This window comes from Leuciscus leuciscus (assembly GCF_965113295.1).
Source record: "Leuciscus leuciscus genome assembly, chromosome: 3".
NCBI classification, from domain to species: Eukaryota; Metazoa; Chordata; class Actinopteri; order Cypriniformes; family Leuciscidae; genus Leuciscus; species Leuciscus leuciscus.
Window position 1 is genome coordinate 21,823,633 of NC_138727.1, and position 16,505 is coordinate 21,840,137.

The 16,505-nt window shown below is 36.7% G+C and overlaps 1 protein-coding gene across 2 annotated transcripts in view; it reads left to right on the plus strand.

Annotated features, from left to right (window-relative positions):
• The window catches only part of bnc2 (basonuclin zinc finger protein 2), a 266,661-nt gene that overhangs the window by 152,536 nt on the left and 97,620 nt on the right, over positions 1-16,505 (plus strand). For both annotated transcript variants that reach the window (XM_082165632.1, XM_082165631.1), the window contains one exon: positions 12,964-13,066. In XM_082165632.1, coding sequence (XP_082021758.1) covers positions 12,964-13,066 — 103 coding nt within the window. The remainder of the gene's footprint in view (positions 1-12,963; positions 13,067-16,505) is intronic.

Consider the following 16,505-nt stretch of genomic DNA (forward strand, 5'->3'; position numbering starts at 1 on the left):
GTGGCATCAAAGTATTTCAGGAGAGCTATAAATGGTGAGACATGAAAAATTTATCCTAAAAACAGCGAATGTGTAAAAGCTTTGCTGTCATCCCTACCTTGTCATTGACCTTGTTTACCAACACTGACATAGATCTGCTATCTCAATTTGCACTCAGTGCTAGAGTGTGGTCATGTTGGTCTGAATTATGCATGATGTGCTACAGCAAATGTGTGTCACCAGCTGCCTAAACTATTTCACACATTGATAAATTTGTTAAGAAGCAGAAATACTGGTGTCTGTGACACTGCTGCTTCCCCTGGGGAAGGCAAGCCGTCACAAGTTGGCAGAATACACTGCAGCGGGGCTGGCAGACATAGGTTGGCAAACAGAAATGGGTCATTTGCATGGTTCCTGCCCCACCATTTGTCTTTAAATGAGTGCACTTCACACACTAATGATTCCACAACAGAGCTACCCATGTCTCTGCAGACCAGAACTCTAAGTTCCACTTAGAACAGATTATTAGGCTGTGGCACAGGCTTAAAAGCCTGGCGGGGGGGGGGGGGACAGGAATACTGAAGTCAGTGGAGCACTGCTCTACACACAAACACTCTTTCCATCTCAGCTGAATCTTCCTTTTCTCTCTCTCTCTCTCTCTCTCTCTCTCTCTCTCTCAGGGTGAGTTTAAGGTGACCGTTATTTTAGAACATTAATTTAGAATGTGTTAATTCCATGGCAACGCGTCATGCAGCCACACTGTATGACAGATGTTTCGCTTTTATTTAGTTTTTCCTTTTTTATTCATATTTACTCAAGATAGTTACTCAAATTGGAGATGAAGTTTAGAATGAAAAACACCCCAGAGTCTAAAGGGAGAGGATTTTCAGTTGGGACATAATTTAATATGTGAAATGCAGGCTGTTTTCAGTGGAAATCGAAATGCACTGGATTACTGTCAGGTGTATTACATGTAATGATTATCTTTTTTTCTCTCCTTTTTAAAAAAAATACCGTTTCTTGATTAAAAATTTCAGCTTCACTGCCTGTCTAATTAATTACTGGGGCCATTCTGAGCAGAGCTGCTACTCTAATTAGTCTGAAACGGGCGCTGATGCTGATCATTCTGTATGTTACAGCTGTCACTGGCCTCTCCCTCAGGTTCCCCATGTTAAGCATACGCACATACTGATACAAGACTACCATGAGGCAGAGCTGCCCCAATTGTCCAGTGACCTCTTGCTGAATTCCTAATCAAGCAATATGTGACATGAAACAATGTTGCTACCAAATAGAATGAACAAAAGAAACAAATAAGAGAAAGCAGTGGGTTCATCCTCTCATTTAGACACATTCACGTATTATCTTCTAGATGCAACTTTCTGTTCCATGTGCCTTCTATGTACCACATGTGCAGATCTGACATTTGTGAAAAAAGTACGATTTACACATACTCTTTTAAAAAAAAGAGTTTGTGTGAACTAAATGTAATTTTTTTAGACAATTAATTGCATGTCAGTTGCAATTAAATTAACATTTATTTGTATATGAAAATTTAGTTCAAATGTATGCAATTTATATAAAATAATTATACATATTTATATTATACATCTTTATATGTAAGTTCATATTTATTTCTGTTGAAAAATGGGTAAAGTGTACTGTCAAATGTTCAGACAAGCATTTATGACAAACTAACATATAACTTAATGTCATTTCTAATTAATCTTGTGTGTATTTAAATATTTTAGTAATTACACATTTATAATGATAGTCGCAATTTAGTACCATACATTTAAAATATGTACATTTTAAATGTGATATTACACATTTATATATGTATACTTATATGTATACATGTATACTTTACATGTGCTTTAATATGTTAGTCAACAGATTCATATTATATTATCTGAAAGAACAGTTTATTAAAAATACACTTTTAAGATTTAAAGTACACTACAAATGGTAATTCAATACATTTAAGCACATCTCTTTCAGCACACTTCTTTTTTTATTCTTGCACAAAAGCTGTTGACTCACAAGCAATCTCCAATGGCTTCTTCACAAACACTCTCTGATTGTCCTTGTAAGGTTAATAATGCACTTTTAAAAACCTTGAACCAGGGAACACTGATATAGATCCATGAATAAAGCTTGACAAAAGAAAAGAAAAGAAAAGAAAAGAAAAGAAAAGAAAAGAAAAGAAAAGAAAAGAAAAGAAAAGAAAAGAAAAATAAAAATAAAAAAACAATATTTATTAAAAAAGGCACAAGCTACGGTTGAAGTTATAGCTCAGTTATAGCCATAGCTATTTCATCTCCTTTCATCTTGCCTCTCTACATAATGAATATCATAGGGGACTTGACGAAGGCCCACAGCTAATTGTGATGTTCCTGCTGAAAAATCTAGCATTGCTGGTCACCAGCAGAAGTATGTTTTGCATGCTGGGGCCATGGGATGGTGGTTGCCGGCTTGCTTATCACCAGCGGGAGCAGAAGTGTTGGTGGGGCTGCTACACTTAGTTTTACTTGAGAACAGCATGGGCCTCATTTATAAAATGTTGCATAGAAACGGTCCTACATTTGATATTTGATTTTTCAAAAATGCGTATGTGTGATTTAGAGAACGAAAATATGTGTATAATTGTGTATAATAATCTAACCCTCTCTTCCAGAAGTGAAAAGTTATGAATCGCAAATGATCTTGAAATTGTGTGCAGCTGAATGGTTTCCAATCTCCGCTTTGTAAATGTCACCTAATTAATTCCATGAACATATAGAAGAGCACCAGTCAACATCCAAATCCTTTACTTCAAAATGGCGAGTGGCAAGAAGTGCTAACATTTCTAAATACTGTACCTGCAGTATTCTGACTTTCTGCCACAAGGAAAAGTGTGTACGTCTGCTCAGACCCTGACGTGACGCTAAGCACTTTTCCACATCAAAGGCCGGTTTAATAAATATGAACATTGGTGTGGGTTTTAGCGCACACACACTCTAAGATCAAATCTGTGCATACGCATGCTTTATAAATGAGGCCCCATGACTATGCTGGTACACCAGCACTATTACAGCATTACACCAGCTCTAACCAGCCTAGACCAGCCTAGACCAACATGGAATTAATGCTGCTTTATGCTGGATTTTTCAGCAGAGGTAATGCAAGCTTCAGTAAATAAACAAGTAAAAATAATAGCACACATGGATACTAGTTATAATATTTAATATGTTGAGGAAACATTTTGAGGCACAATTTGCAGTGGAAGTGTGCTACACAAAGGCTGTCTAGATAGGTAATTAATAGTATAGTTTTTTTTGTTTGTTTTTTTTTTGTACATGTTGAGCACTACAAACTAATAGGTGTAAACTTTATCCAATAAATGTTATTTATGACAGTAATGAATTTTACTTGTAAAAGACAAAAACAAGGCCTTGTTTGTTGAAATCATGTTATATTTCAAATATCTCAAAGTGCTTTGTTCAATCAACATTGCAAAAGTCCACTAAAACATCCAAAAATATAAAGGTTAAAAATGCAAATGAGGCCTTGGGTTATTATTTTCCAAAGCGTGTTTCTGACATTTTGTCGACATGAGTAATTAATTTAGTCCCTTTTTTGGGTAAGTCCAAAGAGCCCAATTAACATGCCTAATGTTGCTGCATCGTGTAAAAAAACCATTGTTTTTTAATACCTGGAGAATAGTTAAATGACTTCCCTTCATTATTCAAATGTCTATGCAAAGTCGCCACATGGGGATGGCACAAACACGATAATCATGCAAAAAACATGAATGAAAAAAAAAAAAAAAAAAAAAAAACTAGACTTCTACACACCACACACTTCCAAGTAATTTCTTCTCTTTCGTCCCCCATACAATAAAACCCCTATGATCCTATAATCATTAGCCGATAGGCGACATTTTTTTTTCTTTTCTCTTCCTTTCTGTTTTATTGCAGTTTTATCTTGGTGCTTGGCTTGATGTTTTAAATTGTGTTATGGTGAATGTTGTACACCTTATAATGTCAGCTAGACCTGACACAGTTATGTTGCACATAAATGTATTTGCTAGTTTAAATATTTGCTTGCAGCTTATAAACTACACATGTGCTTTTTGCTTGCAGCTTATAAACTACACATGTGCTTAGAGTAAGATTATAGTAAATTTGATAATTAGATAAAAACAAGTTGCAATTAGCAGGAAAGCATGCATATATTTTATATACAAAAAAAATAAAAAAAATGTTACAAGCAAACAATCTAGAGCAGGAACTTGATGCCAGAAGCCAAGAGATGGTGTTGAGGGACAATTATTGTTTATTTGAATATGATTGGACACTTTTGTGTGCTATTTGTAAGTTTCACAGTTAATATTTGTTTTTTAATGAGGGCGATAGGCCCCTATTAAAAGCAGCGAAAGCAGCATTTGGCTGTGCTATCCACTTCATATTGCCCTACAAAGTAAATATTACAAAGAGGTAACACATGTTGAGGTATGCTCAAAATTCAGCACATGCTGAGGTCTTGGATTTGAGGCAGACCCACAGCGTCAAAAGAATGTGTCCTTCCCAAATCATTGTGGCTAAGTGAAACCTTTTCACCAAGGGAAATTTGCTCTTCCAAGATTTTTTTTAGAGCTATAAGTAAACACATAAATAAGGAGAGAGTGGAGTCTAATGACTGCTTGTGTTAATTCACTTGTGTGTGTACACAAGAACGATGTTTGTGAATGTGCTAAGCCATACATGTGTGCGCTCAAGAAAAAAAAAGAAAAGAAAAAAAGTTTGTTTTGTTTTTCCCTTACCTCAGCACATCTGAGAGAGGTTTTTGGAACTGCAGAGCCCTGTCAAAACAAAGATGGCCAAAAGAGGCTGGAGAGGGACAGGGGCCTGAGAAAGAAGGAGCCACTGAGAAGGCAGCTGGAAACATAGAGCGTGTGGTTTCCCCCTGAGTACAGCTGCATTCATATGTGTCTGACTTTCTTACTTTTTCTCTTGGTATCAGTCTTTCTTACTCTCTTTTTTCTACTGTTCTCTTGTTCAGTCTCAGAGGAGACTGTCACAGCTGGTTGTACTTACAGCCTTCTGCGGTAACGTGTGTTTCATTATCCTTGGACGTGTGTTTTGCACCAGTTCTAGTCATGTTATTGTTAGGATGTGGTAAAATTTTAAATATGGGATGCAGATTGGGGGAGGGTGGAAGTTGCAGTCGATGCTGGGTTGGGGGGTGGAGGGGGAGGGTGTATTTGTGACTCGTTAACTCTGGGCCACTGCTTGTTCTCATGACTGTGTGGCAATAAAAGTTCTGCCACAATTTGTTGTGCTAATGACTTAATACTGCACAGCCTAGAAGACGTACAAACATCCGTCAATAGTTTTATAATTGCATTGGGCCATCTTAGTCAAATGAAGTGGACCATTGTAGGATCCAGGGAGTAGGATGGTAATTGTGTTGGGTCGATTGCAGGATGGCAATCAAACCGTTGGCAAACATTCCCTGTTGCACATGTGAAAAAAAAAAGAAAAAGAAAAAAAACTCCATATATCAAAAAAAAAGAAGAAAAAAAAGAGAAATCCTCTGGTTTGGAAAATGGCAAAATTAAACAAAACTCATTAATCCTTAAAAAAAACATTTAAAGTAGACAAAAGTAATTTGTCTAGTGCAAAATCCATTTTAAAGATAATATTGGTACTGTAATATTGGTATAAAATAGTGAATTAAAGCACAGTCGTCTTGCAGTGAATGACCTGTGACAGGCAGATGGCCTCTTCTCCTCTTCATCCTCTCTCTATCTCTGAACTTTGTTTGGCCTGATAAAGTAAGTGTGATGGACTTTTATTGAGTCTCCCTCCCTCTGTATTCATGCACACACATACACACATTTTAGTATACATAGACCAGAGCATGGTGGAGTGGGAGGGACAGTCTCACAGTTGTCACTGTGGTCATGCAGGAGTGCAAGTGAGATCAGGATGAGTTTCTATCCATATTCTTTTTATTTCTTCATTACTCTTTTCATTCCTTTCCTATAACAGTCTGATGCAATTTATGATAATGAAGAAATACAGTCTTAAAGGAGCTAGGGGCAGCTGTCATAAGTTGGCATTGCATCATGCAGACCCAGGTAATGCACACATAGAAATAGGCACTTTTATTACTGCAGATATTACAGCAATGTTGACTGTGGGTACACAAAAAAAAAATAAAAAAAAAAATAAAAAAATAAATATATATATATATATATATATATATATATATGGCTCGTTCAGGGGGGACTGCACTGAAAAAACAAAAACATAAATGGCATAAATGTAATATAACCAGGTCAGTTAAGTTATAGTAGCATTTCAAAATAACCAAGAGAAGAACAATTCATTAAGATAAATTAAACAATTGTTCTTTTGCATTAAGTGTGTTTTGAGATTGTTTATATAGAGTGTATAGAAGAAAAAAGATCAGAATATATTCTTGAAGACCCAGGGGTCTTGTCTGTATGTCTACACATCCTTGTTGGTCCTGTGTAGTCAATATGTAGTTGTCCCCTCCTTCTGGGGTCAACCTGGGTGCAAAATGCTTGTACTCTGACTAATGCTCCTACTGTGATGGTATGAGGAGATCCACATTTACACAGAAAAAAACATTAGACAGTTGTTTTGCTCTTTGTCAGTTGTGTGGAGACATGTTTTATTCAATTATAAAGTGCCTGTGTTTGCAAAACTGTGTGCGTGTGTGTGTGTGTGTGTGTGTGTGTGTGTGTGTGTGTGTGTGTGTGTGTGTATGTGTGTGTGTGTGTGTGTGTGTGTGTGTGTGTGTGTGTGTGTGTGTGTGTGTGTGTGTGTGTGTGTGTGTGTGTGTGTGTGTGTGTGTGTGTGTGTGTGTGTGTGTGTGTGTGTGTGTGTGTGTGTGTGTGTGTGTGTGTGTGTGGGTGCGCGCGTGCGTGTGTGTGTTATTAGACTTTTGTTCTTTGTCCATTTTACTCTAGTCTTGGTTGCTATCCCACACAATCTTTTGTTGAGTAATCAGAGCAGGTGGCAAAGCCTGTTGGGAATGAGTCTTTATCAGCGGAAGACTGATAAGAATCGAGGAAAAGACTCGAAACATTCAGAGTGTGCTCCTCTCTGTTTGATTTGTGACAGTATGTATGTAATATATACAGTAGGCTATGTCATAAGACATATATGTAAATACATGTTTAGCTCGCACATGTTGGAATGTAACAGTAAATAGGTTACAAAGAGTTTACCTGAACAGGGAGTAAAGGTTTGTGATGTTATCCAGTATTTTTAAATTTGTTTAGAAATACTTTCCATTTTGTGTGAGGGTAGTAAATCTAGAGAAAAACTCCTGGAACTTTGAAAAGTGGTCAGCTTGAAACTTTGTAAGTGAAACTTTGCAAGTGAACAGTTAGTATCATTTTAAAAAGAATCAACTTCCTGGTATTTGGAGGAAAATTTGTTATTCAGACTTACAGGCACTGAATTACTAATGGTTTGCGTCTTTAAAAACATGTGCAACATAGTCAACTAACATAGTCTGCTGGGGATTGTCTTTGAAACACAGCATAAAAACACACAGCACCTTTAGAGTATTTGCAGGTTTCCTACCATGAATTTGCAATTTTAGACGTGTCATACACACAAAATACATGTTAACAGATATGTATGTTTTATGGACAGGCCGTTTGCAGTGAACTCTGATTCATCATGTACTGCTTTTTACTGTGCCACTTGTATTATTATTTACAGGTAATACATTGAACATTTAAGAAAATAATTTGCACACATTTCAAGTGTATAACAAGTGTATAACAAATAGCCTATCTATTAAGTTATGTAAAAAAATATATAGTGAAATTACAAAATAAAAAAAGAACAGAATCAAATCAATTAACTAACTACATTGTTACCATATTTACACTTATACAGAGCAAAATATAACTCTATAAGAAAAACAATTTATATCCCCATGTTTCAGTTTTTTTAAACACTACTTTTTAACTGGTGGTTCCCTTGCTCAGGTTCTGTGTGTCTCTCTTGTGCACCCTTTTCAAATCCATGTACTTATTTAAATATGTAATTTAAATGTGTGCATTTCACAAAAAACTAAATAACGACAAACAAATAACACACACACACACACACACACACACACACACACACACACACACACACACACACACACACACACACACACACACACACACACACACACACACACACACACACACACACACACACACACACACACACACACACACACACACACACACACACACACACACACACACAAATGTTGAGTCTTGTTGGCTCATAGCACAAGTCTCCATTGACCCCTGGATGCACCTCAACCCACAGATGAGATTGAAAACAGAACAAAGTGAACAAATTAGTAACAGTGTAAAACAATGATTGTGCTGTACAATATCACAAAATATTATAGTTAATCATAAAATAATTAGAATTTATGTGCGGTAAATATACATAATTAATATAATTAGATTGAATATTTGCTCAAATAACTTGTAATTTACTATTTATATGTGATATCACTAATATCAGTATTATGCCATTTTGCTAAATTTGCCAAACAATTAAATTGGAACGCATTGAACCTGCCTCACTTTAACAAATTCTAAAAGTGGTTTTGTTCATATTACAGTTCTCAAACAGCTTTCACCATGTTTTTTTCTAAACATTTTTTTTTTTTAAGAGAATAATCATGAATCTTTTTATCTTTATCATTTTGCATGTTAACATTGACCTACACTGTCTGAAAGGAAGTGCACACATGCACAGCAGCTCTCCTGAGTATTCGGGAGAGGTATGTGGATTGGCGTTGTCCAAAGAAGGCCTGTCCACCATCTGGCCCAGGAATGTGCAGCCCCAATCAAAATAACTGACAGAGGTCTTTCTTTGTCTGAATGCTCTGTGCCTCCAGATAGCTATAAAACACCTGGATCAATCAGCGGGGTGACAGCACAGAGACAACGAGAGAGAGAAAGAAGATCAGTCGCTGGCAGAAGCGGCTCACCTCCCTCCCTTGTCCTCCTGAGGCGGCTGCATGCCCCCTCCCTGTGCCCCTCTATCCAGCACTTTGAACACAGTTATATCTCTGGATACTGCAGCAGGCTGTCACTGGTTTGATCTCTGTCAGCTGAGTCTTTGAGAGGAGTTCACAGGGTCCTCAGTGGTCCAAGCAACAATCGCCCTGGACTTCTCTTTGTCTCTCTCTTCCGTTCAATGTCCACTCTGCCCTGCCTTCACTCTGATTGATGCTCACTGTGCTTCATGTTTAGCTGGACATATCTGCACTGATGTGAATAGCAAAGCAGAATTATTAGTGATTTGAAAGAATAAACTCGCTGACTAGAACAGGCTGTGTCCTACCTATAGCCAAAAAGGATGTTTCTCTAGAGCTGTCCATAAAAGTTCATAGAAAGTTTTTTTTTTTTTTCTCTCTCTCATGTGACATTTTTATATTAATCATCAGATGATCCCCATTATGGTAAATTAAAAAGGATGCTCATAATTAACTGGTTAACCGTTAACGGACAATCAGAATGCTTGCTGAATGGTTAAAAAATACAAAATTGGGTTTAAAAAAACAAAAAAACAAAAACAACAACAGATAATTGTATTATTAGAACAGAACAAGAATGAAAAATGAAAGTAGCTATAGGCTAAACGTATTCATTTAAAGTGAAACTGAAACAGAAACCGGCATTGGGCTCACGTAGACAATCTCGCTCATTCTGCACAAATCCAAATGTTTCTATATTCGCAATATTTAATAAATAAATTAACATCCCTAGTAAAAAAAACACATTAGTCAATATGTCAATACATTTTATACTAAATATGTTTGGTTATAAAATAAAATTCTATGGTCCAAAGTTCACGTAATATATATCCTACAATTATAATAGAAAACAGAGAATTTCTAGTCAGACTGGACAGTGGGAAAAGTTCTAGACTATTTTAAATCATTTTTATATTTAAAATGATTTCCCCCCCAAAAAATGATAAATAATGTCTGAGAAGACCAGTAGGATATCTCTCAGAGATTCAGCTGAAATGTTACAGTAAATATACAGCTGTAACTTAAGACTGGTATATAGCCTGTGCCACGATAACAAGATTCAGGCCTCAGGTCAGGTCAGGCCTCAGACTGTTTCACTACAATAATATCACAGTTGGCAATACAATCCCATTGAGTAAAACATAGAAGGACCAAAGCCTGGAGAAAATTCAGCCATATTCATTATTTATTTAACCATCCGTATGCATCTTATGTGTATAATGACACAACAATATTCATCATCCACTCAATGATATGGTATCTTTTTTTTTTAAGGAAACCATATTTATATATTGTTATAAATGTAAAATAATTAATGGAAAAGAGAGTTGCATTACAAAGAAAGAAAGAAAGAAAGAAAGAAAGAAAGAAAGAAAGAAAGAAAGAAAGAAAGAAAGAAAGAAAGAAAGAAAGAAAGAAAGAAAGAAAGAAAGAAAGAAAGAAAGAAAGAAAGGAAATGAGAGGGAAAAGAGAACCAATCCTGCCCAGTGTGATCTCTTTATCTCTTTTAGTATTTGTACATTTGAATGTTTGAATTAACACTAAAACATATAATATCAACATATGAATTGTAAACCCTTTTACACATGCCATTCAATGTTTACAAATCCTTTAATGCTGATATAATGAATAAATTACATGTATATGTTGATTTTAATGTATTTATAATAAATTACACTAGCTAAATCTTTTTAGTGCCATAACATTAATTAAAAAAATATATTTACTTTGACAAAATTGTCATTCTACTCTGCTTAGAGAGTTAAAATACGTGTACCTCGCTAAAGTTGTACATACATAAAAGGGTTCACATTTTAGATACTGCCAGTGCGTTGATATTGTTTCAATGTCAATCCAAATGCAAAAATGCATACACTTTACGCATAGATATGCAGACGAATGGGATGCTGGTCTTGCGTGCATACAGAGAAATCTCAATAAAACCAAATTTTTTTTTTTTGCTGCTTAATAAAGCCTTTCATGGTGCACTGCCTGTTTTTATTTGTAACATGTTTTCCTTCATACCTTGCCTGTACATTTATGGCAGGATATCGACAGCGTTTTGAAAGCTAAGCCTTGAATAAGATCAAATCTTGTGGGTGGCAGATAGTACAAGATGCTTTTAGTGTTTGCCAGCGACCTGACGTCAGCAAAGTTGGTCTGCGTGTGTGTGTGTGTGTGTGTGTGTGTGTGTGTGTGTGTGTGTGTGTGTGTGTGTGTGTGTGTGTGTGTGTGTGTGTGTGTGTGTGTGTGTGTGTGTGTGTGTGTGTGTGTGTGTGTGTGCTATGGTGTAAATGTTAGAAACACAGGAATCAATAGAGGTGGTTGAATAATGCTTTAGAATCTGAGCTACAGGTTTGGCCTATAATCATACATTAGTTTGGGTTATCCTCATAGTATAATGGAGTGAGGTTTGCTTTGGGAATGTTCTATACTGCATTAGACAGCACTGACACCGCTGAGCTGTTAATTGACCTCCTAATTGAGCTCTTAATTATTTAATTAAACAATTAACTATCACATAAGTTGTCAGACTAAGTTATCAGGTAAGTGTTATAATTCAGGACTGACAAAGAAAAAAGAACAACACTTCAACACTGGAAACCGCACTAATGAAAGCCCCCCCCCCCCCCCCCCCCCCCTCTCTCTCTCTCTTTCTCTTTCTCTTTCTCTTTCTCACTTATAATGGCTTATGTGATAAATGACTGTGATACAATAAGCCTCATTCTTCAATGAATCATACATGTTTAGACCAAATGCACATAAGTCAGCCTGGCTTGTAAACTGATGTCATAGCAGCAGCGATTTTGTTTAAATTATTGATTCAGAGTAAAAAAAATTCAGAGCAAATAGGCGATTTTAAATTACCCAACCATTTCAGGCAGCTACTGAACTGAATTTAGCAATGCTATTCCTAACATGTGACATACATATACAAATTAATTATTTTTCCCCCATCATATAATGTAACTGTTATTGCTCATTTATTTAATAATTTTTTCTTGTTTTTTTATTTATTATTATTTCCTGAGCATTTTAATATTAGCATGATGAACCACAGAAGGCTTAATGTAATATCTACAGTAGGATTTATCACTTATAATTAATTAGTAACATAATGGGTAACATGGACTACATACAAAGGGCACAGCGAAATCACATAAAAATGCAGTTACGCAATGTTGAAAAAGATAAGAATCAGGAAGACAAAAAAAAAAAAAAAAAGATTTCACTTTTAAATTCATCTAATGAAAGACCTTGACAGCAGAGGTGTGAGAGAACATGAACAATGTGGCCTCCCCACCTTTCCTCTCTTCCTGCCGGAGTCTTTTCTGTGGCGGAGTGATTAAGGAGATGTCTTATCACACAATGCCATTGTGTTGTCCTGCCAGGCTGACTGTCTCGTTGGGACACTTAACCCCTCATCGCTAAAAGCTTTTAGGGTCAGATCCGGTTCAGTCTCCACATCATGTAATGGCGGCTTTTGTCAAAACAAAGGAAATTCAAATGGGGCAAAAGCAGGCCATGTTTCAGGTGAGAAGAAGGAAGATCTCATCAAAATGCCCCTACATGAATATGGCACAAGACACAGAATGGATGCTTGTTAGTACAATGTCAGTCAGCATGTCAGTGTGACATGAGCATGACTGCATTCGTTTAAGACATAATTCTCATTAGTAAATTACAATATTATTTAAGTGAAAAACATATTTTGGAATATTTATTGCAAGGAATTTTGTCTTTAACAGAAAAATTGCATAATTCAACAAATTAAATTTGTTAAATGCATTAATGAATCAGAAAGTGCAAATACTGGATAGGCTAATAAACCCTGCTATTGTTAGAATTTGAAGTATAACAGTTTAAGAATCTTTAAATGATGATTATTTTCTTGTTCATTTTCAGGCCATCCGCTGTACTCTGGTAAACTGCACATGTGAGTGTTTCCAGCCTGGAAAAATCCACCTCCGGACATGTGACCATTGCAAGCATGGATGGGTCGCTCATGGTGAGTATCAGTGAGTGTATAAACCAGCCTGGTCATATTGCTTATATGTACTTATACATATATCACGGTCATGTCATGTTTAGTTTCATTATCATGTCTTGTTTAGTTTAATAGTTTCATTGTCATGTTCTATTTAGTTTGGCTTTCATTGTCACTGTCAACCCATTGCCTGAGTTCTCATTCATTTGTTGCTATGATTTCTGATTAGTGCACACCTGTTTCTTGTTTCTTGGATTGCCTTTCTCTGTGTATTTAAGCCCTCTGTTCTTCAGTTCAGTGCTCCGTGTTAAAGTTTATGGTAGTTTACGTCACTCTAGTTTATGGTTTATGGTTTCTGTCACTCTCCGTGTTTATTAAATCTCATGTTCCATCGGTCATTCTGCATCATGCATCTCTTTACTGGATTTACTACACACAACCCATGACAAAGCACGGGACCTATATTAGATTAAGGCAGCAGAAGAAAAGCATAAATGGATATTTTTGTTGTACGCCTGCTACTGTTTTAGCAGTGGGATCGGTCCCTTGAGAACCATATGAGGGAATTTCTAGATCTGGCGTGCCTCACCCACTATCCCTGCCACTCACTGTGCATCTTCTACAACAACACCAGCCTCAATGAGCGTTCAAGGGCATGTCTACCCATGGAAGGTCCTCGAGGGAATTTCGCACAGTATATGGAGTGGGTGCTGGGCAATTGTGGATCTCTATTCACCGTCTGCCCCGTTGAAAAGGACATCGCCAGCCCTAACTCTGCTATGGACCCAGAGCCCTGCCAGCATTCCAGCATGTCCGCTATGCGGATCTTAAGCCAGAGCTCACTACAGACTCATAGCCTGAGCCCGCCCCGACGCAAAGCAAGAGCCAAAGCATTAGCCAGAGGCCAATTTCAGCCCAGAGCCCAAGCTCAATGCAGAGTCTGACCAGGTGCATGCACCGGCACCAGAGTCCATCATCGAGGTTATTTTAGTGGAGATCAATGGGATGGATTGCAGCCCTGCCCACACTCTTGTTACTGAGGTGTATGCAATGAACTGGGTTCCTGCAGAATTATTATTTGATTATCTAGATTAAATCATGTTCCAAGATCTCCAGTCTCCGCTGGTCCCATCTTGTTCCAAGTCATCTTCATCTCAGCCCAGGTTCGGTCCAGTTCCAAGTCGCCTTTTGTCGATAGAGTGAATCAGCCAAGCTCCAAGTCTCTTTCGTCTTCTTTGGTCCTGCCCAGCCTTCATCTTCCTCCTCCTCTGCCGAAGCCAACCATTTCATTGGCCTCACCTCCGCTGTCTCCCTTCAGCCCATTGGCTCCTTCTTCTGTAGTTCTGCCCTGCTGCTTGGATCCACCTTGGGCGGATGAAAAAAATACATGACAAGAAATTAAAGACAACATTCTTAAAAAATACCACTGAAAATAATATAACAAGTCACTTGAGAAACAGCTGTGAATGTTCCTACCCCAGCCTTACTTCACAACAGGAGTCACACTTTTGTCTTTGTCTTTGTCTCTGGAAAATAGTGATCTGTGATATTGTTTTATGTTGAATATCAAAGTTTCTGGTTTAGTCTATTTGTTAATGAGGGATTTGTGGTGACGCGTTTAGATTTGTGAAGTAACAAAAGGCGCCCCTGCTGTTGAGGCGAAAGGCACAATAATTAGCATGATAATATTAACAGCCAGCTGACTTTTTCATTTGTTTACATGACATGGTTAGATTCAGATGGTAAATATCATATATTAAGTTGGGTGTCCACCTTAATCACAATTTTTAATAGATAATCTTTTAATAGATAATCAGATTTTTAAACAAAATAAACCAATTTTAAGTCATGTTGCTCTTTCTTAAGGTATGCCTTTAGCCCTGTTGTACCATATATATATTTTCTATAAAATCAAATGGACTATTTAAATGTACTCAATCAAGTATATTTAATTAAAATAACATATATATGTATAACTGTGAAATTTAAATAATCTTCATGCAAAAAAACTTGAGGGCACCTTCAGATTACAGACTGTTCATCTTCCTGAAGAAACTCTTTTTAGTTAAGCACTTGTGCTCTCTTGTTAGTAGCACATTTTGTAAGCAAATAAACTCTTGATTCTGCATCCAATGGTGCTGGCTAGCAAGTGTGTGTGTGTGTGTGTGTGTGTGTGTGTGTGTGTGTGTGTGTGTGTGTGTGTGTGCGTTTATTGGATACTTACGGTCAGGAATGGATACTTGTTATCAAATGAAATGTTTGTACAGCTCCGTTTTAAATATTTGTGTGTTCATTATTAAATATGTTTGAATAATTAATTGATTATTCATTGATTATTTTCGGTTTCAGTTTTTCAGTTTTTCGGTTTCAAGTGCAAGTTTTGGCCCAGAATTTTCATCAGTAAATTGGATGCTGCATGAGGTCTTACAGTGACAGCAGCCTAATAAACCTGCTGCAGTCTGTGTCATTAACACAAGAAAAATAAAATCAATTAGCCTACTGATCCTGACTGAATAACTTTTAAAATGTAATAAGGATTAAGCTATATTTCATTTATAAAAAAGAATGCAGTGTTATTTTACACTTGATTACAATTTCTGTACCTGAACTTTGCTCAGCTGTATTTATTTATGCTATTGCTAATTTGTTTATTTGTTCTTATTTTATTACTGTTTGAAATTTATATTAGTTAGTCCAGTGTTTTTGCTGTGGTATTTTCTTTTTTTAAAACCATAGGAAAATGTTAGTGTTCTTTAGCCTGCTAGGCTGCTGATTTTTGTTCATGGAAATCAGCTGGAACAAAAAAATAAATAAACATTTTGCCAAAGGACACAAAATAGATATGTTTGATATAAATGTTTGACTAAATGTTATTACCTTACTTTAATCGAATCTGGGAATCGAAAAGAATCATAATCGATGAGCAAAATCATAATCGCTAAAATTCAAACCATACCCAACCGTAGTGGGGAGGAAGTAGGGCATCGGTTTAACCTGATCTGTCTTTATCTGTCCTTTTATCTGTTCTCCTTCTTTCTCCTCTGAGCCCAGTGAAGTTATGGATCCTCATAAAACTGGCTCTTTAGCCAGTCAATATGCTCTGACTCGCATTCCCTCATTCTACTCTGCACGCTTCTGGGTCTTCATTCCCACAGCTTTTAATTCAATAATAACTGTATTTTCATTATTTCATTATACTTAAAATAAAAAGCACAAAAAGGTCAAAAGGTAGCTGAAGTACTAGTGAAAACATCAAATGAAAGAGATGACAGTCAAAAGGGATAAGGAAAGACAGGGAGAAAAAGACAGTTGGTTTCATAGAGAGACAAAAGAAAACACCTGTTGGGTTGGGATAAAAGGAAGAGAGACAGGCCTTAAGGGACCATCACAGGGGCCCTTCACCTAGTTTTAATTTCACTGTGATCTGTCAGACGCTCTCCTTCCTATCCTTCTCTTCTTT